Source organism: Folsomia candida, unplaced genomic scaffold (assembly GCF_002217175.1).
Source record: "Folsomia candida strain VU population unplaced genomic scaffold, ASM221717v1 Fcan01_Sc002, whole genome shotgun sequence".
NCBI classification, from domain to species: Eukaryota; Metazoa; Arthropoda; class Collembola; order Entomobryomorpha; family Isotomidae; genus Folsomia; species Folsomia candida.
In genome coordinates, this window is record NW_019091194.1 from 43,665 (window position 1) to 68,855 (window position 25,191).

Below are 25,191 nucleotides of genomic sequence, written 5' to 3' on the forward strand. Positions count from 1 at the left end.
AAACGTTCAGTTACGACTCTAATTGGGTGTGTCTACGATAAACGTTCAGTCACGACTCTAATGGGTGTGACCACGAAAAACGTTCAGTCACGACTCTAATGGGTGTGACCACGAAAAACGTTCAGTCACAACTGTACAGGGCGTGACCACGGAAAAACGTTCAGTCACGACTCTAAAGGGTGTGACCATGAAAAACGCTCAGTCACGACTCTAATGGGTGTGACCACGAAAAACGTTCAGTCACGACTCTAATTGGGTGTGACCACGAAAAACGTGCAGTCACAACTGTTCAGGGCGTGATCACAAAAATCGTTCAGTCACGACTCTAGAAGGTGTACCACGAAAACATTCGGTCACGATTCTAAAGTTCGCCATTGTTTTAACGTTTTAAAAACGTTTAGGCACTTAAAGCAAAAGCCCGCCCTCTAGCGCTTAAAAACAGCTAACATCCGATAGGTGGCGCTGGTAGGTAATTAAAATTAGTAAGGCACAGGTCAAGTGTCAACTATACCATGGGGCACAGAGGTCACAGGCCAAGTGTCAAGTATAGTGGATGTGCCCTGGTCACAGGTCAAGTGTCAACTCCGTTAAGTGTTAACTTTAGGGGATTTACGCAGGTCGCAGGTCAAATGTCAAGTCTAGTAGGTGTGCCCAGGTTAAATGTCTAGTCTAGTGGGGTGCCCAGGTCACAGGTCAAATGTCTAGTCTAGTGGGGTGCCCAGGTCACAGGTCAAATGTCTAGTCTAGTGGGGTGCCCAGGTCACAGGTCAAATGTCTAGTCTAGTGGGGTGCCCAGGTCACGGGTCAAATGTCTAGTCTAGTGGGGTGCCCAGGTCACGGGTCAAATGTCTAGTCTAGTGTGTGTGCCCAGGGCCCCATTTTTCATGGTCACGCTTTTTACTCTGCACTTTTCACTCTGCATTTTCGGAAAAGTGCAAAGTGAACAGGCAGAGCGTTTTTTATGCATCGTGAACTCTGCACTTTTCACTCTGCAGAAAAAGGTCAAATGCAAAGAGATTTTGCCGAGTAACATTTTCTCCCCTCTCAAAATTATCGTTCCGTGCAGAATTATCACTGCGATTTATAAAATTATTTAACTAACTAATTTGCATAATTTCTGTCCTTCTTCCGAATCTCTCTAATTACTAATTAATGTCAATTATAAAATCGTTAACAAAAGTCCTTGGATTAGTTTATCTTAATTATTATTAATAAATTCATTACAAAAATTGATTCTATCAATTTGTTTATAGGTTAGAAAGGCGTTGGTAGAAATTTTAAACAGTATAATTTTCATGATTATGGTCCGTGCGTGGAACTACGACAAATTGCAAAACTCTTAGCACGCAGATTCTTCTTTAAATATATCTACGAACGGCTTCCTAGCCTATTTAAAATTAAGAACCAACTTTTGTAATGAATGTATTAATATCAATTAAGATAGAATTAATATGGTATACAAATAAAACAATTATTTTGAAAAATGTATCACGATAAGCGAGAGTTTTGAGAAAAATTCAACTGCAAAATGCACCGATTTTACTCCCCGCTTTGTCTTTTTCGGATGCAAATATTGCAATTTTCATACTAGTTAAATTTCTGATCCATTGACACTACTTTGGTCGAAATCTGTGAGAATATGTGCGTTGGGAGACCTCCATTGTTGCTCAATCTAATAATGATGAGGTGTGGAGGTGATTATCGCCGATTTTTACCGGACTAATTTTAAATTGTTCACGCTTATAAATAAGCGGATCCATATTTTTTGGGGGTTTCCAAAATGCAAATGGTTTCGCCAGTTACTGAATTTTAAAAAATCAGAATTTTTCAAGACGCTGTCACTATTCGAATTTTAACCCGATTTCAAAAATCAAACATAATTTTTGGTAAGAAGCATTATAAAAATAGTGAATTATGCAAATAGTGAGGAGTTAAAGTCAAAGTATTATTCCTAATTATATTTCACGAAAGGGAGCGAAATTAACGGAGCCGGAGTAAAAGTTTTGAAAAGTGAGGAGTGAAGTGCCTCTTGACCTTTTGCACTTTTTTGTGCAAAGTGTAGAGATTATTTTGCAGAGCGACACGTTGAAAAACGGGTCCCTTCTCTGCACTTTTCAAAACCTCTGCGGTTTCGACTTTTCACTTTTCACTTTGCAAATCGCGGTCGCTGAAAAACCCTCTGCTTTGCAAAAATGGTGAAAAGTTGAAAAGTGCAGAGTGAAAAGTACCATGAAAAATGGGGCCCAGGTCACAGGTCAAATGTCAACTCTAGGGGGTGAGCGCATTCATCCGATCAAGCCTCGGCAGATCTAAAGGGTGTGTTTCGTTGTTCTCGAGTTCGACAACGTTTTGGAAACGTTTTGACACTTTAGCGAAAAACGCCCTCTAGAAACGAAGAATGTAACATGGTACTCAAACTGCCGCTAGGTGACATTAGCTTCGACAATGTGAGACACGTGTGTAATCAAGCGCAAAGTTCAACTGGTAACACACAGACACACACCACTGCACAATTCTTGGTTCTGATGGGGACATCGAATAACCGTGGGGACATTGTCCTTCTGTCCCCACACACGCTTCCGCGGCAACTGCATATGTACATATTCGTAGTGTGATGTGAGCATTGACCGCGGAAGCCGTGGGGACATTGCAATTTTAGGGGTGTATATAACATGAGGAGATTATGTGGATGTAGATATCGTTGGGACATTGTCCCCCTGTCCCCACACACCCTTCCGCCGCCACTGCATCCTAGTGTGAGTACGATTACACAAGCGTGGTTTGGCTACACGCTAAAAGAGCTTTAGCATTTCAAACTCACCTGCAAAATGTTCGGTTTCTTCCATCCATCCAGTGAACAACTCAGGGATAAGAATAATAATCGCACGTCATGCAAACATACATAAAAATCAAGCCTTACCTACTACACATTTAGTGGCTGGCAGGTAAGTCTGGCTGGCTGGTTAAACTCACCTGCTCGATCATCTCGTCTCAATTCCAGACTCGTTTATTACAAACCATGTAAAATCATACTATGCATGCATGTAATGCAAGAGCCACCAGCGATTTAAGCCAGCCACGCCAGCCAAGTAAAATGTGCTAGCCTGGCGTTTATACGTACGTACGTGAAGTAGCAGAATAAAACAGCATCATCATCATTATCAAGTTATTTCACTACCATGCACCAAGTCAAAATAGGTTTTTGCCCATGTCTACTGGACCTTGTTTTGCAAAACCAACTCAAACTAGCTTCACTTTCCGTCCGTCTGACCTACCTACCTGCTGGGTTGCTTGGTTTGGTTTATTACGTGGATGATGGAGGACAATAATAAGAATAGGTTAGAGAGAGAGACTGACTGACGAGAACTAAGCTAAGCTTCCATCTCGTATTATCTAAGTACATGGGCAAAATTTGCCATGCGAAACGCCACTCAAGCTCGTATGTGCAGGTACATATACTCATCTTTACCATCATCACGGATGGAATGGAAGTCGGCATAAAAAAGTTAGAAAACATCGCACCGAATTTGCACATATTGTGTATTCGCACATCGTACATGCATATGTATGCTGATGAGAAGGGGAGGGTGGTGTACTAAGAAATGACAAAAAATCTCAACCATAATACCACCCTTTCAACAAAGAGAAGGAATAGCATCTTCCCGCAGGAGAGAAATAATAGTAAGAAAGATGCGAATATGTAAGGTTTAAAATTTGAATAAGGGATGTGCGAATTCAACCACGACTCAAACCCCCAGGAGTTTAATCAGATCGTCAATAGTACATTGTTGGTACATAGCGTTGTGCTGTGCGTAACCTAAATTTACGCATTTATATTTATCTATGTGCGTGTAAAATAAGTGCGTAACAGTACCTTGGGAGGAGGTGGTGATTAGTAATTCTAACGCACTTTCCGTCCGCCGTCAAGTTAACGGAATATTAATCTATGCACGTATTTACACAATTTTTAGCTTCAAGTAGTAAAAGCATTAAGCTGTTTAGGTTGGGTTGCATTGCATTTCAATAATATTCCAGTGTGGTCGTGGTATCGTAAATAGCACAACCTTAAATACAGAGGTTATTTATAATTTCGAGAATAATAAGGTGTCTGTGGTTATAAAGTGGTGATTAAATTAGCAATCCAGTATAAACTGCTAAAATATTGCATATTCTAAATTTATTAGATATATAAAATCCATTTGCCGAATTGTATCTGGTCGACTCGACACTTTATCTCATTTCGCATTTTATTTCTGTTGTAAAGTTTTGGTGAAAGTGAATTGGGTGGACTGGACAAAAGTAAGTAGTGGACAGTCCTTACATATTTACGAGGAGTTGAAGCACAAAAATCCACTCTATGTAATCTTCCATCCAGAATTTTATTCTCTTTTCTCCCTTTATTTAAACCGTACAATCCTGCCATGTGTACGCTTTCATGAGCCATTTATGCCAATTTCCTATACACAGACACACACACACCTTAATTCATTTCCGCTGCCTCCTTAATACACATCTACCCAGTGTCCCAGCGAATTAGAGAGAAAAAGAAAAACCGAAAACCAATATCCTCCTGGTACTCTACCGGATTGGATTGTTTTAGCTAATCGAACCACGACTCTGGTAAAACAGAGCGTAATTGTGATACCATCAGTGGCCGCGGAAGCCGTGGGGAACAGAGGGACAATATATCCCCACTCGATGTCCGCATCATCTGCCCATCTTATATAAACCCGTCCCTCTCCTATCCTACAATGGCAATGTCCCCAGATGTCCCCACGGCTTCCGCGGCCACTGATTATAATACGATCCATGGATAGCATTAAACATTACCAATTGTGTGTGTTTTATACTGTTCGTTAATACATACATACGTACATAAATACATTGAGACTTTCCAGCGATACCAGTACCAGCCCCACAAGTGGTCTGATTATCTCGCTATACGTACGATTGTCGAGACCAGTCTCGCGTTACTCGGTGGGTTTTACTTCAGTTGAACTGTGGACTTCTGGAGAAGACGGTGTCCTCTTCTTCCACTTCCAGGCTAAATAGTTCTTCTGGTCTATCTATTCTTCTCAATAATCATTTACTACTAAATATCTGTTTAGTTGAAACTCCTTCTAGTCAGCCAACAAGGTTTTTTCTCCGGTGTTTAGCAGTTATCTTGAATTAATTAGTTACCTACTTAAAGAAAATAAGACAAGTGTTCAGGATGGCTGGTGGCAAGGCAAAGATCTCTTCGAAGAGCAAGTCTCATCCCACGAAGGGCAAGGGATTTGGAAACTTCATTTACGATTCGGAAGAAGGAACATGCTTCGGAAGGACGGCGGCTTCATGGAGTAAGTGCTCGAAACCGACTTTTTTTTACTTGGTTGCATAAAACAGCAAATTGTATTTAATACAATTTACTAATACACGAGTTAGTCGGAGTTCGCAAACTACCTAATTTTTCGAATTAGACGGATATGTAGTCGCGCATTTATTGGAAAATTGACAAAAATTGGGTGAGTGGAGGATGCATGAGGGAGGTTTGTGTCATGAAATAAGGTTGGATTTAGATACCCTCATTATTAGAAATCCCATATATTATGTGCAGTGGCCGCGGAAGCCGTGGGGACATGGGGGGATATTAACAGTGTAGGATGGGAGGGAGGGGTTTATGTAACATTATGGAGAGATGATGGGACATTGTCCCTCTGTCCCCACCTTTCCGCGACCACTGATTATATGCCGGCTTTATTATCCACCATTCCTACCCAGTCACAAGTTATTGGATTATTTAGCAGAAGGATATGCACGATGGGATGTTTGTGGGTTCCATTTAATGTAAAAGATAATGCCTTATCATCTCGACTGATGGGTACACAATTCCATAATATATTCATAACTGAGAACATGAGCATTGTGATGATTAACCTGAAATGAAATGAGACTGTATTGTGCTGCTCTGCTCACTCATGCAGCTCATATTTTGAGATTTCCATTTTCCATGCTACTTAAAACAACGGGAAGGAACGAATTTAATAATGTGCATGTTGACGAGTTTAGAATTGCTCTGGCTGTACATTAAGAGATTCTGATTCTGATAAGTGTGTAACTGTTTCCAAGAATTTGAACGATATGTTTCTTGCACAAAAAACACACTTAAAATAATGTGGAAATTCAGCCCTGATTCTAAAATATGACGACCTCGATATACAGAAAATAAGTAACATGAATGAATTTAAATCGTAACCAGATCTCTTGCTGAATTTCGGTCAGTTGAATAAATATTTTTCGAGAGACTCGAATCATACATAGTCAGACCTTACAAAATGGTAAAATTTCTTTTAACCGAGAGGGGACCTTCATAAATTATGTGATGCAAAAAAATCGCGATTTTCTATATAGACCCCCTTCCCCCTTTAACATGTGTCACTTCATTGGAGCCTAGACCCTGCCCCTTACATAATTTATGAACCTCCCCCAACCAAACCACAATCGGCACACATAAGAAATTTACGCTGGAAATTAACACCTCTCTCAAGTTGAGAGTTATTCTGTTGTTGTCACACATAAAATAAAATCTAAACTTGTTGATTCTGCAATTTCTCTTTTTTTGCTTGGACCAACTTGAACCTTTGTCATTGACTCTTTCAAACAAAATCCATTAAGTGAAATATGAATCAATTATCCATATTTTTTTATTATGCAGTAAAATGTATTTGAAAGAGACGGAGGCTCCGTCATTGATGTGATGTTAGTCCGTTCTTTCTACTACGTTGTATGCATTTCGTTCCGTTCAGCTCATATTGCTCATTATTAGCATTGTTTTTTTTTGCATGAAGTCATAAAAATTTATGTCCTAAGTAAAGCCGTATAATAATTCGTCCCTTGTGTAAGAAAGAAAGAAAAATATGACTGTTTTACTGCATTTATCTAGTTTTCATATACAGTATGACAGCTGCAGAATAGATAGACCAAGATTATTCAGAAATATTCCATTTCTATTCTAATAATTTAAAACGCTAAAAAATATTTTGAGATTGTTTTTTTTTATTTTCGAGTCAGTCGTATAAGAAGTGAATTGAATATTGTTTTTGCAAAAGACGACGACGTCTGCTGAAAACGGTGTAAGCAGACGAGGAATGTCCATGCCCATGAAGCAACGTGTGGTTAAATATTTATGAGAGTAATGAAGCATTACCAAACATGCGAGTTGTTGAAAATTTAATTAAATTACTAACAGCATTTTAGCAGAGTCAAAAGTAATGAAAGTTAGTGTTCATACGGCAATGCAGCATATTAATTTTCGCCACTTTAAAGTGGCGAAAATCAAATCATGAACGTACAAAATTAACTTAAGCGCACACATAAAAAATATTCATTTATAAAATTTAAACCATCATTAAATAAAATTTCTCTCCACATGTGCTATCAAAAATTGCGGAAAATCCCGGCGTTGACAGATTTGCATAGTGCTTCTGTTCAGTTTTGCATTTATGAATGTACGAAAGTAAATTGCGTAACTTTAATCATTCAACAAGTCCAAAATCCTTCACACTAATTCACACTTGGCGAAGGTAATCAATGATAAGTGCTAATTTAACGGTTTTTATGTGTGCATTGTGCCGGCAAGGTAATTGTGATCTTTAAACGGAGACAGAATGCATAATTATGACGAACATGAGTGGTAGATATGCACAGGAGCCGCGGAACCTGTGGGGGCATTGTCAAGGGAGGGAGGGGTTTATATAAGATGGGGACATTGAATAACCATGGGGATATATTGTCCCTCTGTCCCCACACACGCTTCCGCAGCCACTGGTACACATGCACGCTCTGGAGGGGTGCATAAAATCTCCCTCTCACCGAACAAACACTAGCTCGGCGTTAATTTTCATTATCATTTATTGACCCGATGGCACACTGCATAAAGATAATTAAAAACAGAATGGGATCAGATTTAATTCAAGGTTAAAATTTTAACCTGATTGTGCAATGGCATGCATATAAAATGTCCGCTATTCTATTCTATCCATTAAAAATTGAATTGATGATGCTGATGCAGGGCCATTTTTTACCGGTATTTACTTATTATGACAGCGCTGCAGCACCTATTTTTGTACTAATGATTGCCTTGTTTTATGCCAATTTCAGTCAAAATCATCATCTTTTACATCATTTTTTATTCCTGTTTGGCCGGATTTTTCTGCCTCAACTATTACATCTTCTCCAAAACGCTGAATGAGGACTCGCCAAAGTGGAAACTGGACCAGAGCATTATCGGAACAAATCCTGGAGGTACTATATATTTATGCAAAATTAGTGGCCGCGGAAGCCGTGGGGACATTTGGGTAACATTGTAGCATGGGGGTAGGGAGGGGTTTATATAAGATGGGGACATTGTCCCTCTGCGCTTCCGCGGCCACTGTTTTATCGGCCAAAATCTGACCATTTTCTTAAACCCATTCCAGTCGGTTTCCGACCCATGCCTGACCAAGATGCAAATGCGGAATCCACCCTGATCTGGTATCAAGAAGGAGTGGAAAGCGATGCTAAATTTTGGTGGAACCAGTTGAGCGTAATGTTGAAGCGTAAGTATCATAAAAATGTCAATGGCGTGACCATCATAATTTTGATGAATATGTAATTTATTCAACATTTTCTAGACAACATTCTACCCGAGGGGACCCCAGGAACGAAAATATGTAACGACCAGGGCGAAACCGCGACCGATTCGGCAGCTTGTCTTGTCCAATATAGCGATAGGAGTTACTGCACAGAAACTAATAAGTATGGTTATCAGCCCAGCGGAAAGCCATGGTTAGTTATGTTGAAGTCGTATTTATTTAGTAAAGTGTTTTTCGGGTGGGAGTAACCAAGTGCAAGAAATAACGGGGAGAAAGTGGTTTCTTGCAGGTAAATATTTTGACCTGCACGAAATGCAATGGGCGAGAAACGACGCCCCGTCGCGATAAATACTTCATACGGCGCATGGCTAGATGGCCCAGATTTCTTGCACTTTCTCCCAGTTTCTTGCACCTCGCATTTCTTGCACTTTCCCCCAGTTTCTTGTATTTTCTCCCAATTTCTTGCACTTTCTCCCAGTTTTTTTGCACTTTCACCCCAGTTTCTTACACTTTCTCCCAGTTTGCACTTTCTCCCAGTTTCTGGCACTTCGTATTTCTTGCATTTCTTACTTACCCATGCAAAAAATGCAGTAAACTTACAAGAAACGAAACAATAATGCCTTAGTCCGTGAAGGCGTGAACATTTTACATTGTCCTTTCTTTCTTGGTCCAGTGTTCTCATCAAACTGAACAAGATTTTCGGATGGACGCCACAACCATTTGGGGTCAACAATGATGATAAATTTGACCCCGTCCTGTTGCAGAATGACCTTGAGGATAAAGTGAAAAACGACGAGATGCCGGGAACGTTGCGAGACCATATTTGGAAGGAAGTTAACAAGAGTTCAAATGTAAAAACAAATTATTATAGCGTCCTTTCATGAAAACAATGCGTGATTTTTCTAATTTTGCATGTGCTAATTAATCAATAGGCTGTCAATACTTTGAAAACGGTTTGGCTTTCATGCTCCGGAGAAAGCGTGGGCGACAAGGAAAATCTTCCAGAGGGACATATCACCTACGAACCCGAGAGAAAAATCCCTGGCTACTATTTTCCCTACAAGAATCAGAAAAATTATAGGAGCCCCTTCGTCATGGTCAACTTCGACATTCCCAAAACTTCCCGTAACTAATTTGTCTTTAATTGAGTTAAAATTAAATTAATTAACTTTGATCAGCTATAATTTTTTTTACATAATTACAGGTCATCTTCTTATCAACATTGAATGCAGGGCTTGGGCAAAGAACATCAAGTACGACAGAGTCTTCCGTCTCGGCTCTGTCCATTTTGAACTCATGGTTGATTAAGATTTGCTAAATTGTTTGTTAGGTAGTGCAATAATAAATTTAAATGTAGGTCAATCAAACAAGGTACAGTTTTTTTTCCGTATTTCAAATTCCCCATTAAATAAAATTCATTAAATAATTAATTAATTATGTATGAATATAATCCGAGTGGTGGTCTGGTGTACGCATGGATGTAATAAAGCATTATAGTTGTTGTCTTGTTGGATAATTGTGTTTAAAAATTAAAACCTTCACGTCAATGTCTTATTTATCTAAAATTCATGTCTTTTGTCCACTTTATTCTACTTTTACGACCACTTTATCATCTTATAGATCGATGTCACATATTATTGCATAGTATCATATTATACTATTTTAGATATCTTGTCTACTATATTTTGCAGGATCTCTCTGTCAAATACTTTACTCTTGTGGGGGGCTTCCTCTTTACACATGTATTGTTCGACATATAACAGCCTAATTTTCACTTAGAAGAAGTTTAAGCTTGGAAGATTAACAGTAAATGAAAGTTAAAATATTTTTTTTTGCAATTACATACATGTGGATGTGTCCTTTAAAATAATACTAGTCTATTAAACCAAAAATACTACATAATTAATTATAGTACTCATTAAAACTAAAAGAAACGAGAAAAATTCATTAACGTTTCACACCTCTCATAATTAACATATTTTGACTCAACTTGCATTATTATTAAACGGTATAATTTGAACAGTGTAGTAATAGTAATCGATTTTTTCTTATCCCTAAATATTTATCAGTTAATTATTAAGAATGATAGTGGAATTGATTTACAAGGCGAGAAAATGCAATTTGTCTTCACATTATTATTCGAGTACGTATCGGTCTCTCGTAGATAATATTAGTCTCTGTAGTTAAAAACTAACCTTGTATCACTTGTGTTATAATAATATTTACGTGTATAAAACTAATTAATTAATTATTCATTCATTCACTCATTCATTCTGATGTTGTAATGATAACCGTGGAATCATCTTCCGTCGGTCCTAAGTGTTGTTTTAACATCATATTTTCTTTCCGAAGTTCGCTTACTTCTCGTCTTAAGGCGTCTAGTTCCTCGGCCGTGTTTTGATGTTCTTTCAGCGAGGCGGCTAGTCTACAATTAGTACTTTTCAATTCTCCAATATATTCGCAGGTTTTGGCCAAAATTCCGCCTTTACTCTGTAAAAAAATTTACACAGTTTTTTAAAAATCTTGCAAAAAAAAACGGGTAAACTTGATTGGTATTAAATAATACCTGATTTTTGCTCACAGCTTCATCCGCACAGGAAGGAACAATTTTAGCCAATTTTCCAATCCATCCATTAATTTTGTCCCTCCGTCGTCTCTCGACTTCGTTATGGGTCGCCCTTTTCTTATCGTCCCTCGCATTGGCTTTCACCACGCGTCCAAAATTTCTTGGATCAATTACTTGAGATCGTGGGACGCCCGAGCTGACAACGTAATATTGTCCGCCACCACCACTCCCATTGTTTAAAAGTTGAAGGCCCGAGGATTGGTGGTAGTTATCATTTGCGACGACTTGATAGGTTACATTACCTGTTGGAATTATAATTAACAATTAATGTTGCAGTCAGATAACTAAAAACATTATCTTCTTACCGTTTGAACTATGCCCGAATCTTATCGCCGAGTTGGGACCAGCATCACTCACCACGGAGGAAACTTGCGCCCCCTCGACGACCGAGGTGCTCCCATCCTCCTCCACGATTGTGACCGTTGTAGCAATTTCCATCGGGTCGATTTCAATCTCTTCGTGGGAGTCGTCATCATCGCTCGTGTCAATCATCACCTTCACGGGAACTTCTTGACTACATAATAATACGATAAGTCGTGCATATTAGAATTAGAATTTACACTTTTTGACCAAATCATCATCCTCCTCTGTCGAACTTTGGAAAAAAAAGTTCTTTTTGTTGAAAGACGAAAAGAACAACGTCCCCCGGAACTAAATGGATTCAAGTAACTCATTTCTTCAATAAAATAATACCGGCTCACTAGAAATTCTATTGAATTATTTCTTGCTAAAAGAAATACTAGAAAATATTGAAATATTCAAAAATCTAGAGTAAGAAGTGAGAAATATTTACTGCACGTGATGATGAGCGATGTCCATGAATAGGAATTTGTATTTGTTGTGGTTGGTGGCCGACGAAGGGCTCGAATCCTGGTATAAAATTCAAATGCAGGTCACACGGTATGTCACACGGTCACACCACCAAGAATGGCTGCACCTCAAACCCTGAAAACCTGCATCCAATCCTGCCCCACTGGCCAAGAATTTCTGTGGTGGGGGCTGTGCAGAAAGGATGTGAGGGAATTTAGGAGGGGCAAAGTTCGAGGAAATTTGGTGTTTTGGGTTGTGGTAATTTTAGCCCGGGGGTATTGGGTCAGTGGGGGGTGAAAGGTCAAAATTGTGTAAATTGTTGGTGTACGGCCCCAGGAGTGGAAAGAAATGCAGGTTTTCCTGTTTGCTTGAGAGGAGCGGGAGTTACAGTGAAAAACAAAGTTTTGTAAAAATTTTACTCGGAAACAAACAGGTAAGAATTTTGAATTTGGGATTTTATCAAATTTCTATTTGTTTTTGGGCATTTTATTTAGTTTTTTGGAAAAGGTAAATAATAAGGAAGTTACTCCAGTGTTGAGAAAACTTTGGGAGTAATAAATCTTGTAATTCAGAGTGTGAATGATCCTTTTTGGAATGCAAAGTTATAAAGTTATACTAATAACAAGAATTTAGGATTTGGGATTTTATCAAATTTCAATTGGTTTTTGCGTGTTTCGTTAATTTTTTGGAAAAGGTAATTAATAAGATAGTGTAGGGAAAGCTTATTTTGTATTTAGAAAATTAAATATTTTGATTTAACTTTAAACTTGTTAAAAATGGTGTAAAATTAGTGGAATATCTAATATTTTTTGTTATTTTATTACAGAAATAACGCAAGTATAAGATCCTTACCTGGAACCTTGAAACTTTCACCGGAATCAGAACACACAGAACACAAAATGTTCTTTCGTACTCCTCGTTTTATCCGGCGTTACATAAGGAACAGAATGAATCCTATGCAAGAACATAAAGCGTACGATATGAAGCAGAGATTATCAATTTTATACATGATTATTGCCTGGAATGCGGGAGGCTATTGTCTTTATCAAATATTCAGCGGAAATAAAAGTTGGCCCAAAACAGTCGGCATTAGAACGGACGAAGAGGACATGGTTCGACCTGGTATGCAAAAATTAAATATGCAAAATATGACAATTCTTGCATTTATGCACAATTATTAATTAATCCATAATATTGATACATTCACAGCTATCGCATGGGCGAATTCGTTAGGAATACCAAAAGCCAGCGTTATTAGGGTTTCCTCTCGTGGAACAATTTCTGAAAAGGAAACTTTCGAAGTAGATATTGAACCAAGTGGTGTAATACCTGGCAAGATACCCCAGTTCAAGTAAAGTAGCAGATTTATAATAAATAGCGGAAATGTTATCTAGTCTTATCATACAATATAAATGCGTGGAGCGATGTGAACCAATTATATATGACAATGAAGAAATACAACGTTCTTTTTTCATTAAAACAAGTTTATTCTGTGAATAATTATTCAAATTGCATACTTAATGCGAGGCTTGCAACATTACCAGTGTAAGGAATTTAAACATGTTTTTTTTAGTTTGAGACGCTATAATACCCAATAAATTAGTATCTGCTGCAATAACATTCTGAACTTAGAAGTAAAATTAATTAGAATTAGACAGAATTATTAAGGTAAAGTAAAGTATAAATGACTCGGGAGATTTTTTTTTACAAACTATAGAAGAATGAATGCAATGTTTTCAATACTGTTTCATCATTTGATAATGCTCATATTTTAAAAGGACAGCTCAGCAATAATTATAAATAGAAGAATTCGAAAAGATTCTAACAATAATAAGTACAAGTTGAAAACCTGAAATATACACAAGATTACGGTTCGTATTTTATAATTAGACCCATTTCTGCATAAAAAGGGTCCAATTTTAATGCACAAACCATAACAAATTTATTTGAAATTCTCGACTATTTATAAAGCAACTCGTGCTTTTTATTTTAAATACACAAAAAGAAAAGTGTGTATTTATCGTTTTATAATAAATTTTTTATTTAAATTTGATAACAATTAACTCTCCCATAAAATAATAACTGTCAGTTGTAGTATTAATAATTAAATTACATGGTGTTTTTTATATTATTTTACAGAACAATTTACATTTTACAACAACCTTTACATCCATTTACAATCAATCGAGTCAACTACTTTCCCCATAATAAACAGCCACCTTATCGTACAGTTCTTATCAAAATACAATTACTTTTACTTTCTTTTTGTACATACAAAATGGTTACATACTTTTTTAATTTTTTACTATGCACGTACTTTCTCTAACATTTCCTTTTCATCATCATTTAATATCTTTAACAACTTTCTGAGACTTCATCTTTTAAAAAAATGTGGTGTATGGCATTGTCAACAATGCATAATAATTATAATATTTATAATAATAATTGAGTAATATTAGTGGATTGGATTCTAAATATTTTATTGAGAAGCATTCAGTGCTTGCTTGCCTCGGTGGGTATGATTAGTGACTATTAATACTTATACATAAGACCTAGATAACCATTAATTTCAGATAAGTTATTATATATTAATGACTTCATCTTGATAATTAATACCTTATTATGTATATTAGCAGCCTTTCCATTTCGTGAATTTCTCCAGTTTCCTATATCGTTTCCCAACTTCCGGTGTTTTAATTCCTCTGTTGCATTTTGCATGTATTTTTTTGCATAGAGATTTCTCCTACTTTCTCCACCTTTTCCCATTGAAATATTATTTATATATTTAGATTGTGCTATTGATTTTAATGCTTGATTTTTCAGTTTAAAATTCTAACCCAACAAAAAATGACTTATCTGTAATTAACTTATGCAATTAACTTAATAGGAACATTTCATACTTTTCCCTTCTTTCTCGCATTCTTCCAAAACATTTTACAACTTGTTTTTTTCTGTTAAAGAGATCGACCTCAAACCCACACATTTTTTTGGCATTGCATAAAATCAGTGGCCGCGGAAGGGTGTGGACAGAGGGACAATGTCCCCACGGTTGTTTGATGTCCGCATCATCTCCCCATCTTATATAAACCCCTCCCTCCCTTATCCTACAATGTTAATGTCCCCACAACTTTCGCGGTCACTGGCTGTCAGTCTCGAAAAGCTTCAGGAAATCTTATCCCTTAAGCTTATCCCACAATGTTAATATCCCCCGATGTCCCCCACACCTTCCGCGGCCACTGCATAAAACAAACTGCATACGCGTGCCCTGTCATTTCTCTGCACCTGAGCAAACCATGAAAACTGTCGTTCCTCCTTCCTTCCTTTTTTGTCCGTGTTTATTTCATTTTAAAATAAAAATTACTTATAATAGCTCGTATAAAATTTTATAATGCTAAATACTTACGATTTAACAAGCAATAACTGTATGTTTTTAATGGTTATAAGATTAATGCAATGTATTATCTGGCAGTTAGGCTTACAGAAGAAGAAGAAAAGGCTTTCTTTCTCACAATTTTTTTGCATGAGAATTATTAATTGTTTTTTATAAGCAGATTGTGATTAATAAGTAATTAACCAATATTTTGTGTGTTAGTTAGGAGAGTAGTGATTATATATTCTTATCGGACCGATAATACAAGTCAAGAGCTTGATAAGGTACTCATTCATATCATTGTTGAATTAATTATTAACAAGAAGATTCCCCAACTGCTGAGATCATTGAATTGATTGGTAAATATGTCAAATCAAGCTCACAAAACAAATTATACGTCACTTTCTTTTTTTTTCACGGGGTAGACTTTATAATAAATATCAAATTTATGATTAGATGACCAAACTATTTAATTAAGTAATTAATTAGTTTTTTAACTGTATGGCTCAATTTGAAAAGAGGTTAAAAGTTGTAAATCCAACTGAATAACTGGTCAAAATTGAAGCTTGGTGGCGAATTTCGACCATATTTCCTTCGGAAAAGGTCAAAAAGGTCAAGTCCAGTTTTTTTGACGGCGGGATTAGGTAATTGCAGGTGGACGTTTTCAGACATTTGCATACCGGGCGATAAGTATCCGTCGAGAAGCTTATCTTCATCAGTCCCACAGGTTTAAAAGCCTTCTCGTGGATTCGTAATCACTCCCTGAACCTGCAGAAAAAAAATTATCATGCATTAAATATTTTTGTCTTACGAGGCGTTGTGCGAATTAAATTTGCATAGATATATAAGAATTAGTGAAAGGCGAAACGTTACTTAAATAGAGGAAAAAATATGTAGACGAGACAATACCAAAGGACATTAATTTATTGCAATCACGCCGTAAAATTGCAATATTGTGTATGAAATGACTCATTGTGTGTTGGGTGTGCTAAAATGATAACGATTTGTGATATATATGATAACCATTAACCATTTGGATCATCAAAGTCTTACGGTTATGGAATGATTATAACGGTTTAAAGTGATCTCGTTGCATCCAATGGCGTCCTAAATTGCACTATTTTCGTAGACATCTAAATGTCTGGTCAATGCAATCATTAAAGAAATCGTTATATATGCAGGTGCAGTTTTCATATTCCTGTACTCAGTGGCCGCGGAAGCGGTAGGGACATTAACATTGTAGGATGGAAGGAGGGAGGGGTTTATACTTATAACAGGGGTAGATGCTAGGGATATCGAAAAACCGCGGGGACATTGTCTACACCTTTCCGCGGCCACTGAATGATTATAACGGTTTAAATTGATCTCGGTGCATCTAATGGCGTCCCAAATTGTAAGTTATTTAAGCACTATTTTCCTAGACATTGAAATGTCTGGTCAATGCAACCATTAAAGAAATCGTTCGTGCACTTATAAATTTGCAGGTGCAGTTTTAGTTACATGCATTTATTCCTGTACTAAATATTTGCATAATTGGTTTGCACATATGTGCAGTTAACGTCTATTAGTTTTTGCATCTTTTTGATCCCGTAGTAAAACTGGATCAACAAATTCTACCACGTCGTCGTAAATAATATTTGCGGTATGGTTTTTGCCTTGCAACATTAATTTTTACATTTCTGAACACTTTTCTAAAATTCTAAGTAGTCATAATAAAACACCAGAAGATTTTAATGGTCAAATGGTTCGTTAACTTTAATATGAATTGATTTGGTAAAATGACACATCTCTCTTTCGCTGCACTCAAAGCTTTATCTCATTTGGCGTAATAAAGTGTTTCACAGTGGCCGCGGAAGCCGTGGAGACGTTAACATTGTAGGATAGGGGAAGGTGTGGTTTGTATAAAATGGGCAGATGGTGGGGACATTGAATACCCGTGGGGACAGTGTCCCTCTGTCCTGTCCCCACACACTTCCGCGGCCACTTACTCCGTTTGGCCTGACACCAACCGAATGCAGATACATATATTAGAAAGATAATATTAGCACGATGCAATGTCATACAGCACAAATTTGCACATGGTGACATTTAAGAGAAACTGCATTTTTATTCCTGGGACGAAATCACCATCTGCATCTTTTCAAGCCAGAACTGCCTGCAACTAACTCTTCTCTTCGCATGTCAACGGGTTCGAAATTGGTTCTGAGAAGTGTTTTTCTCCTCTTCTTGTAATAATTAATTGATTATTATCTTTAAAATGACTCCACTAGAATGCATGCCCCCAACTTTTTCCGCTCCTCCTTCTCCCGTAATTTGCCAAATCTCGAAGAACAAGCTCCAATAATTTTTGTTTATTTCCTGTCACGATGCGTTTCAAGTGAAGTTTGCATACATACAACCATAACTCTCCTCTCTTGAACAATTTGAGTGAACATGAACCAACCAACGTGACGATTCTTTCAGGTAAACAAATTTCCATCTCGTATCTCGTTGTGTGCAATCATTATTCACAACAAGATGAAATCAAAAAGAGAAATTACATGGACTCGCGCAGATCTATGTAAAGTTCTGCATAGGCAGTAGCCGCGGAAGGGTGAGGGACAATGTACCCACGGTTGTTCGATGTCCACATCATCTCCCCATCTTATATAAACCCGTCCCTCCCCTATCCTACAATGCTAATGTCCCCACATGCCCCCACCGCTTCCGCTAGCACTGTGTAGGTACTTTACTGCTTGATTGCAAGACATGTACATATAGTAAAATTGTGCATAATTATTACTGCGTGATTGCAAATTGCTTATGTAAGTTATTAATGTGTGAGATTGATAGGATTTTTGTGTGGTGAAAGTTGTTGTTTTTGGTTGATGGACAATTTGGGAGGAATCTCCGAAAATCAGTTTGTTTGTAGGTATTTAAGGAAATGAGGGAGGGAGGGAGGGTGGTGGGTGGTCCTGGAGGAAAGGGGTTGTTGAACCGTTACCAGCGAAACATTATTACCTACAAGGATAGTCAGGATTGTTGGTTCCGAATAGGCAAAAGTAGGAGAGATACATACTTCCTTGCACGTCCTTGGTGTCGCACCGCTGACCCTGGTACCCCTCCGCGCACCTGAAACACAAAATGAGCCACATCCATTAAAACCGGGGTCACCATTGTCGGTAATCGGTATGATTTGCCAAAAAGTATGATAAGTAAATAAGATTAGCCACCCGTTCGTTAAGTTTACATATCTCTTCAGTGGCCGCGGAAGGTGTGGGGTCACCTGGGGACACTGCAATCGCAGAATATGGGAGCGAGGGGTTTAACACGGATAGGGACGTCAATAACGGTAGGAGCATTGTCCCTCTGCCCCCACCCTTCCGCGGCCACTTTATATATCCCTTAACAAATGAAATATATGCGCACAGTGGCCGCGGAAGCGTGCAGACAGAGCGACAATGTCCCACGTTTAAGTATTCGATACCCTGATCATCTCCTCATATTACACAAACCCCTCCCACAATGTCAATGTCCCCACATGCCCCCACAACTTCCGCGGCCACTGTCTCCGCACAAAAATAGGCTTCCCCTTCCTTCCTCATCCCTCTTCTCATGTCACAATTTATCTCGAAGAGCGATTATTATGAAAATTTGTAATAAACATAATTATAAACCAAACGAATGAAATGAAAATGTCAACTTTTCTTTCTCACAGGCATCTCATCATCACACAAGCAAAATCTCTCTTCTCCTGCGATATCTGCAATATCTCCGACTTTGCGAGGAGCAGAAAAACTGGATGCTTTCAGTTTTGGATTGGACGTAATCTCATTTTTTGGCACGACGAGGAGAAACAAATTGCCATGTAGCTTTTGAATCTCTCTCAGCCCGTGTTCATAAATCCACTCGAAAAACTTGGGGCTTGGACAGACGGAAGAAAAGGAAGCTCGAGGAAACTTTGTTTGCAGCAGAAGCAAACTTATTATTACACCACTTGATAAGATTAAGAGAGACAATCGCTTTAAAAAATAAAATTTAGCGGCGTGTATGTATGTATAAATATGTGTGTGTGTATGCAGTCGCCGCGGAAGGTGTGGGGACATCGGGGGCATTAACACTGGGGAGGGGTATAACCCGGGGAGATGATGGGGACATCAAATAACTGTGGGGACATTGTCCTTTTCTGTTCCGCGTCCATTGTATGTCTCTCTTAACAAATGGAATATCTCTTCAGTGGCCGCGGAAGGTGTGGGGACATCAACATTGTAGGATGGGGGGAGGGAGGGGTTTGTATAACATGGGGAAATAATGGGGACATCAAATATCCGTGGGGACATTGTCCCTCTGTCCTCACCCTTTCGCGGCCACTGTTGTACATACATAAACACGTATCGTATAACGTGGACAAGACCAGTGGCCGCAGAAGTGTGGGGACAGAGGGACAATGTCCCCACGATTATTCGATGTCCCCATCTTATATAAACCCCTCCTTATCATATATGATAAGGAGGGGTTTATACTCTGTTAACGCCCCCAGATGTCCCCACACCTTCCGCGGCCACTGCCTGCGCATACATACATACATGGAATGCAATTAAACGAAGGGTGTATTCCAACTGAAATGATGCAAGAATACGAAACGAGGATGATTCAGATTCGGAGCTGAGACGTAGAAATAAAAATTAAATTATGAGATAAATGAGTACGACATGATAAATCGTGTCCTCTCTTCTCTTCTTTTTGCTATTATTATTTCTTAAAATAAAAATATTCTTTGGTGATTTTTGCAAGAGAAATCTTTTTGCGAATTTTGTCATCATTTTCTCTCTCTTTTCCTGTTACATACACATTTCAGAAACTTGTTCAGTTTTCACCAATCCTGAAAATTTATTGGTATGTGTGTGCAGCTCTCCCTCCACTTTTGTGGTTAGCTCGCATCTTAAAAATTCACCTAATTAGCTTAACAAGACATAAATCTCGGGATAAATGATCTCGGTGAAATTCATGACTGTTCTCAACAACTTTATACAGCGAAGGAACGTCCCATCATTTAACTCTCGCTCTCTACACATTTCCTCCCAGCCAGCTTTATTACGAGTGTACTTATGTACAAATGGAGATGTGCATTCAGTCGTGGTCTTCGGGCAACTTTGTGCTCTTCGAAGATGGGGACGCAAACCATGTTCGGTCCGGATTATTTTGCGACCATGTTAGTTTAAAAGACCAACTCTTTAGAGGCAACATTTAGCGCGATACTTGGGCAGACGCGGGAAATTCAGTGTTATCGGTGTCAAAATTTCGAGAAAACGACTTCGTTTTTCGAACGGAACTTGTGCCTTCCGGCGACACCTTTAATCGCTCAAATTCCGTTCTAAAACTGAGCGTTTTCGCAAAACTTGCGGCGCCCATAACGCTCTGAATTTTGCGCAATTTCCGCACTAAATGTTGTCTCTAAAGTCTAGTACACAGGACGGATTTTTCGCGCGAAATGACAAGTTCTTTGCTTTGTATTAACTTACTCCTTCACTGGAAGTACTAAATTTCAGCACAAAGTATGCCAAATGGGAATGTTTCTTCAAATAAATTACAAACTGTTACTTAATAAGCTTCTTATTCTCGTTTTTGCTAAACCTAAACGTGAAAAATCCGTCCTGCGTACTAGGCTTAATTGGTCTTACAAACTAATTGTAAGCTGGTCACAAAATAATCTGGCCTGAACATGGTTTGCGTCCCAATTTTTAGATGTAAAACGACCCCGAGTTTGTGGCATGCAGGCTATATTTCTCGCAAAGTTCGACTGGATATCATCACATTTTAGGGACATAAGTAAGTACAACAGCGAAGGGAATACATTGACCCCTTCTTTTCCGGATTGGAATTGGATATCATCATATCTTCAATCTTTCCAAGTTTTTAACTTTGTCATACCGCTTATTGCGCGCTTCCTCCGTTCATACGTGACTTATACGTAGTACCACCAACCACTTTATTCGCGAAAAATTTATTTGCTTTTTGCAAATTTCTTACCAGAGTAAACTACATTTTTTCCTGTACTGTTTGCTACTGCATTAGTGATGTGATATGGTTAGTTCCGGACGTTTGACGACGACTCACAATGCAAGTCTTTTACGTGTACAACTCAGATCTGGTTGGGACAAATTTTATTTTGTTCACCACAAAAAATAAGCATACCCGTATTTTTTCATTTTTCATAATGCGCTAATTTGAGCGCGAGGCGCGAATTTTGAAACATTTTTCAGCCAAAATCTCGGTTTTTAAAAATTCCGTAAATTTTCGAATTTTAGCGCGAATCCAAAAATTCGAAAACATGTCTCTTCATATTGATTTACTTGACTTATAAAAAATCCAAATACATTATTTTTTGAAAAAGTAAAAAATTTGAAAGAGTTTATAATTTTAATGAAGTTCAAAAACTGGCAAAAAATTTTGAAATTCAAATTTCGAGACAATTGGATTTTTCATAAGTCAAGTAAATCATTCTGAAGAGACATGTTTTCGAATTTTTGGATTCGCGCTAAAATTCGAAAATTTGCGGAATTTTTAAAAACCGAGATTTTGGCTGAAAAATGTTTCAAAATTCGCGCCTCGCGCTCAAATTAGCGCATTATGAAAAATGAAAAAATACGGGTATGCTTATTTTTTGTGGTGAACAAAATAAAATTTGTCCCAACCAGATCTGAGTTGTACACGTAAAAGACTTGCATTGTCAGTCTTTCGTTGAGATGTACACAGAATTTTTATTCAGCCAGGGAAAAAATCGGGATGAGGCGGAAATGCACTTTTTGTGTTACAGTGTGCTTTCTCCGTCAAAGATTTTTTTTCTGCTGCTTGTCTCTCTTCACTTTCTTTATGGCTGGCTACGTGCATTACGTTACGCTCAAATATTTCTGATGAATCATTGCAGGCAACAAAACGAGTTTTCTCTTGTTAAATAACGATTTAGAGATACACAATCTCAACTTTCCCCTTTGGGATGATGCATAAATGTACACTTGACTCTTTCTCTCATCTCATGACTGACAAAGGAGGTCTCCCAGTGGATGCTCTCCGATTTTGAGCAAATTATTAATGTCAATCTTTAACAGATTTAATTAGCATGAATGGAATTTGCGAAAGACATGATCTCCTAATGGGCACTTTTGGCACAGATATTTGAATCCGAAGAGGAGAAAGCGCACAGTAAATTTGGAAAGTGTAAAATTTGTCGACGTTAAGGCGCGTTTTCTCCTCTTCGGATGCAAATATCTCTGCTAAACGTGCCCATTGGGAGATCGTGTCTTTCGCAAATTTCATACTAATGAAATTTCCCATCGATTTGCACTAGTTTGCCCAAAATCGGAGAGCATCCGCTGCGAGACCTCCCTTTTGTATGAATAAGAAGATTAAGTAGAAACTTGAGTAAGCCAAGCCATAAAATCCTATTTAATAACCATTAACCTGTTAGCTTTGGGGGAAAAGTAATTCCGAGAAGACGGATGATACCCGTTTTGCTATGTCTGCGTCTCACAAAACTATGTATCTGTAAAATTAAGTTCGATTTACATCACTAAATTTTACCCTTCAAAACTTCCACTTGATATAATGTGCTTTCTCCAAAATTATTATTACGAATCCGAAAATAGATCAGACGATCGGAAACGATTTGTATTCCTTACGGATTGATGTTTCCTTCCTGCTAAATTCGATTTTGATTCGATGCATTTATTTTACTTATTGGACAGACGAATCAGTGGCGGCGGAAGTTGGGGGGACATTAGCATTAGCCTTGTGAAATGGCTGGAGAAGATGCTTATTAACATTAGCAAGACAAGATTTTTCTGAATTTCTGGGGGCACACTAATTGTCCCCATGCTTCCGCCGCCACTGATTCTAACAAGATAAGTCTTGATATCAATCTTGGATCGGATTTCCATCTTACTTTTCCCGGAAAAACATGCAATAAAATTTACCCAAAACTACTTTTATGACCGATATTTATCACAATTAGGATCAAAGTTGCAAAATTTGTGCAGATTTACAGCCCTGTTTGTGGTCGGCTTCACATGGATGGACGGACACGAAAAGTTGAGTAATTTGCATGTGTTGCGTAAGGAATGAATCAACATGTTGCGGGGCGCTACGATTTTGGAAGCAGACTCGAAATTAAAATATGTATTTACTAGGACATCAAAAAGTTCATAAATCTCGCGTAATGTCCGCAACTCCATGAAAGTGCAAGGACCTGTTTGCTCTCGCTGAGTCATTTTCGCTGTTTAGAAAATGTCGGATGTCGTGGTCTGGTTGGTAAGTGTTTCCTCATGCAAAGTGATGCCTGGCTTGCATAAGAAGAATCACAACATTACACATCAACACACACAGCCAGAGATGAGTATCAGCAAGGTTTCGTGTGCAAAGTGCAAGAAATAAGGGGGAGAAAGTGGTTTCTTGCGGGGAAATATTTTGACCTGGGAGAAATGCAAGGCGCAAGAAACTACTCGTCGCCGCGCATACTCCATACGGCGCGTGGCAGATATTTTCTTGCACTTTCTCCCAGTTTCTTGCACCTCGCATTTCTTGCGTGGCTTGATTTTCAGTGCAAGAAATGTGGCAAATTGGACCGTTTTTTTCCAAATTTTGGTCGTTTTTACCAGTGTTTCCGATGAAAGTGACCACTTGCAAGAAATAGCGGTAAGAAAGTGTTTTTTAGCTATTTTGACCTGCAAGAAACTACGCCGCGCCGCCATACTTCATACACCACGTGGCTAGATGGCGCACATTTCTCGCACTTTCTCCCAGTTTCTTGCATACCTCGCATTTCTTGCATTTCTTACTTTACACTGCAAGAAATGTGACAAACCCGCAAGAAACGAAACACTGATTTTCTGTATTAAAGAAAGTGGCATTTTTTTCCACTTGAAAACCAAATCTTATCTAGTTTTTGGTCCACATCGTCGTCGTCGTCGTGTGTCTGTCTAGCTGATGAATGAAATATTGCCTCTCAAATAGAATCACGGAAACATGAAACTTTATCCAATCAAATATTGCCCCCCATTGCATCCGTCGTCAAACACTTAACTCGCACTTGTACATATATCTGCATGAATGTGGTTTGGTTTCGTTGGTATGTTCATCGCTCTCTTTTTTCCCGTAAGGAAAACCACCAAGAATTCAAGATGGGACAGAATCGATTGCCAACTTCTTGGATGTCATGACGGACGAAGATTGACAGATGAGGGGAACAAAGATACGAACCACGGTGTAGACATGCAATCAAAACAGTGAAAATTTCAATAATTTCATATGCAAGTTCAAGTTTGTTACGTAAATGTGCAAAAAGTGGCAAATGTGTCTTTCCGCACGTGGCGAATTGATATTTTACATACATGAACGGTTTGAAAAAATGCAAAGCTTATGAAATTCTCAATTCGACACAAAATTAAAATTTTGTTAAATTCCGCACAGATGTTGGCAAAGTACTTTCTCAGAATTCAGCATTTAGAGCTCCGTTCTTCCCAAGGTTTGGATTTCCAGGGCTGTTACACCCACAAAAAGACGATAATCTACGTGGAGAAGACAAGAGCCTTACGAAAGTGCAGATTTTATGAAGAAATTAACCTTTTATCTGTCAGAATACTTAATTTTTTAAAAATCGTGGAAACAATATATTTCGACCCCGATAAAAGTTAATTTCTTAACAAAACCTGCATTTTTGTCCACGCAGATTCTCATCTTTTTGTGGGTGTAACACCCCTGAAAATCCAAACCAGGGAAGAACGGGACTCAAAATCCAA

At 38.2% G+C, this 25,191-nt stretch overlaps 3 protein-coding genes across 6 annotated transcripts in view; 1 reads left to right on the forward strand and 2 right to left on the reverse strand.

Annotated features, from left to right (window-relative positions):
* Positions 1-4,977: 4,977 nt before the first annotated feature.
* On the forward strand, positions 4,978-10,172 carry LOC110843813 (sodium/potassium-transporting ATPase subunit beta-2). Its single transcript, XM_022089855.2, has 7 exons — positions 4,978-5,339; positions 8,140-8,283; positions 8,457-8,576; positions 8,652-8,805; positions 9,286-9,463; positions 9,545-9,737; positions 9,817-10,172. The coding sequence occupies exons 1-7, from the start codon at positions 5,213-5,215 to the stop codon at positions 9,918-9,920; spliced, it is 1,020 nt and encodes a 339-aa protein (XP_021945547.1). The 5' UTR covers positions 4,978-5,212; the 3' UTR covers positions 9,921-10,172.
* On the reverse strand, positions 10,162-12,223 carry LOC110843814 (upstream stimulatory factor 1). 2 transcript variants are annotated; one of them, XM_022089857.2, is made up of 4 exons: positions 12,032-12,223; positions 11,544-11,752; positions 11,194-11,480; positions 10,162-11,102 (listed from the first exon to the last, which is right to left on the reverse strand). In XM_022089857.2, the coding sequence occupies exons 1-4, from the start codon at positions 12,055-12,057 to the stop codon at positions 10,881-10,883; spliced, it is 744 nt and encodes a 247-aa protein (XP_021945549.1). In that variant the 5' UTR covers positions 12,058-12,223; the 3' UTR covers positions 10,162-10,880. The 2 variants fall into 2 exon arrangements, with proteins under 2 accessions (XP_021945549.1, XP_021945548.1); XM_022089856.2 differs by having other exon boundaries at positions 11,179-11,480; positions 12,032-12,219.
* A 1,287-nt stretch (positions 12,224-13,510) lies between these two features.
* The window catches only part of LOC110845255 (pro-neuregulin-2, membrane-bound isoform), a 41,720-nt gene continuing 30,039 nt past the window's right edge, over positions 13,511-25,191 (reverse strand). The window contains exons 9-10 of one of the 3 annotated variants that reach the window (XM_035847186.1): positions 18,477-18,529; positions 13,511-16,186 (exon numbers count right to left, since the gene is read on the reverse strand). In XM_035847186.1, coding sequence (XP_035703079.1) covers positions 16,134-16,186; positions 18,477-18,529 — 106 coding nt within the window. In that variant the 3' untranslated portion in view covers positions 13,511-16,133. Of the gene's footprint in view, positions 16,187-18,418; positions 18,530-25,191 lie in introns of all 3 variants that reach the window. The other 2 variants (XM_035847185.1, XM_022091642.2) reach the window with 2 other exon arrangements.

Bases quoted from the DNA above. Each gene is read 5' to 3' on its own strand.
- LOC110843813 (XM_022089855.2), top strand. From the start codon at position 5,213: ATGGCTGGTGGCAAGGCAAAGATCTCTTCGAAGAGCAAGTCTCATCCC. The intron at 8,284-8,456 runs GTACTATATATT...AACCCATTCCAG, and splicing joins TATCGGAACAAATCCTGGAG to TCGGTTTCCGACCCATGCCT. The intron at 9,464-9,544 runs GTAAAAACAAAT...ATTAATCAATAG, and splicing joins AAGTTAACAAGAGTTCAAAT to GCTGTCAATACTTTGAAAAC.
- LOC110843814 (XM_022089856.2), bottom strand. From the start codon at position 12,057: ATGGACATCGCTCATCATCACGTGCA. The intron at 11,753-12,031 runs GTAAATATTTCT...ATTATTATGTAG, and splicing joins ATCGCTCATCATCACGTGCA to TCAAGAAGTTCCCGTGAAGG. The intron at 11,481-11,543 runs GTAAGAAGATAA...TAATTCCAACAG, and splicing joins ATTCGGGCATAGTTCAAACG to GTAATGTAACCTATCAAGTC.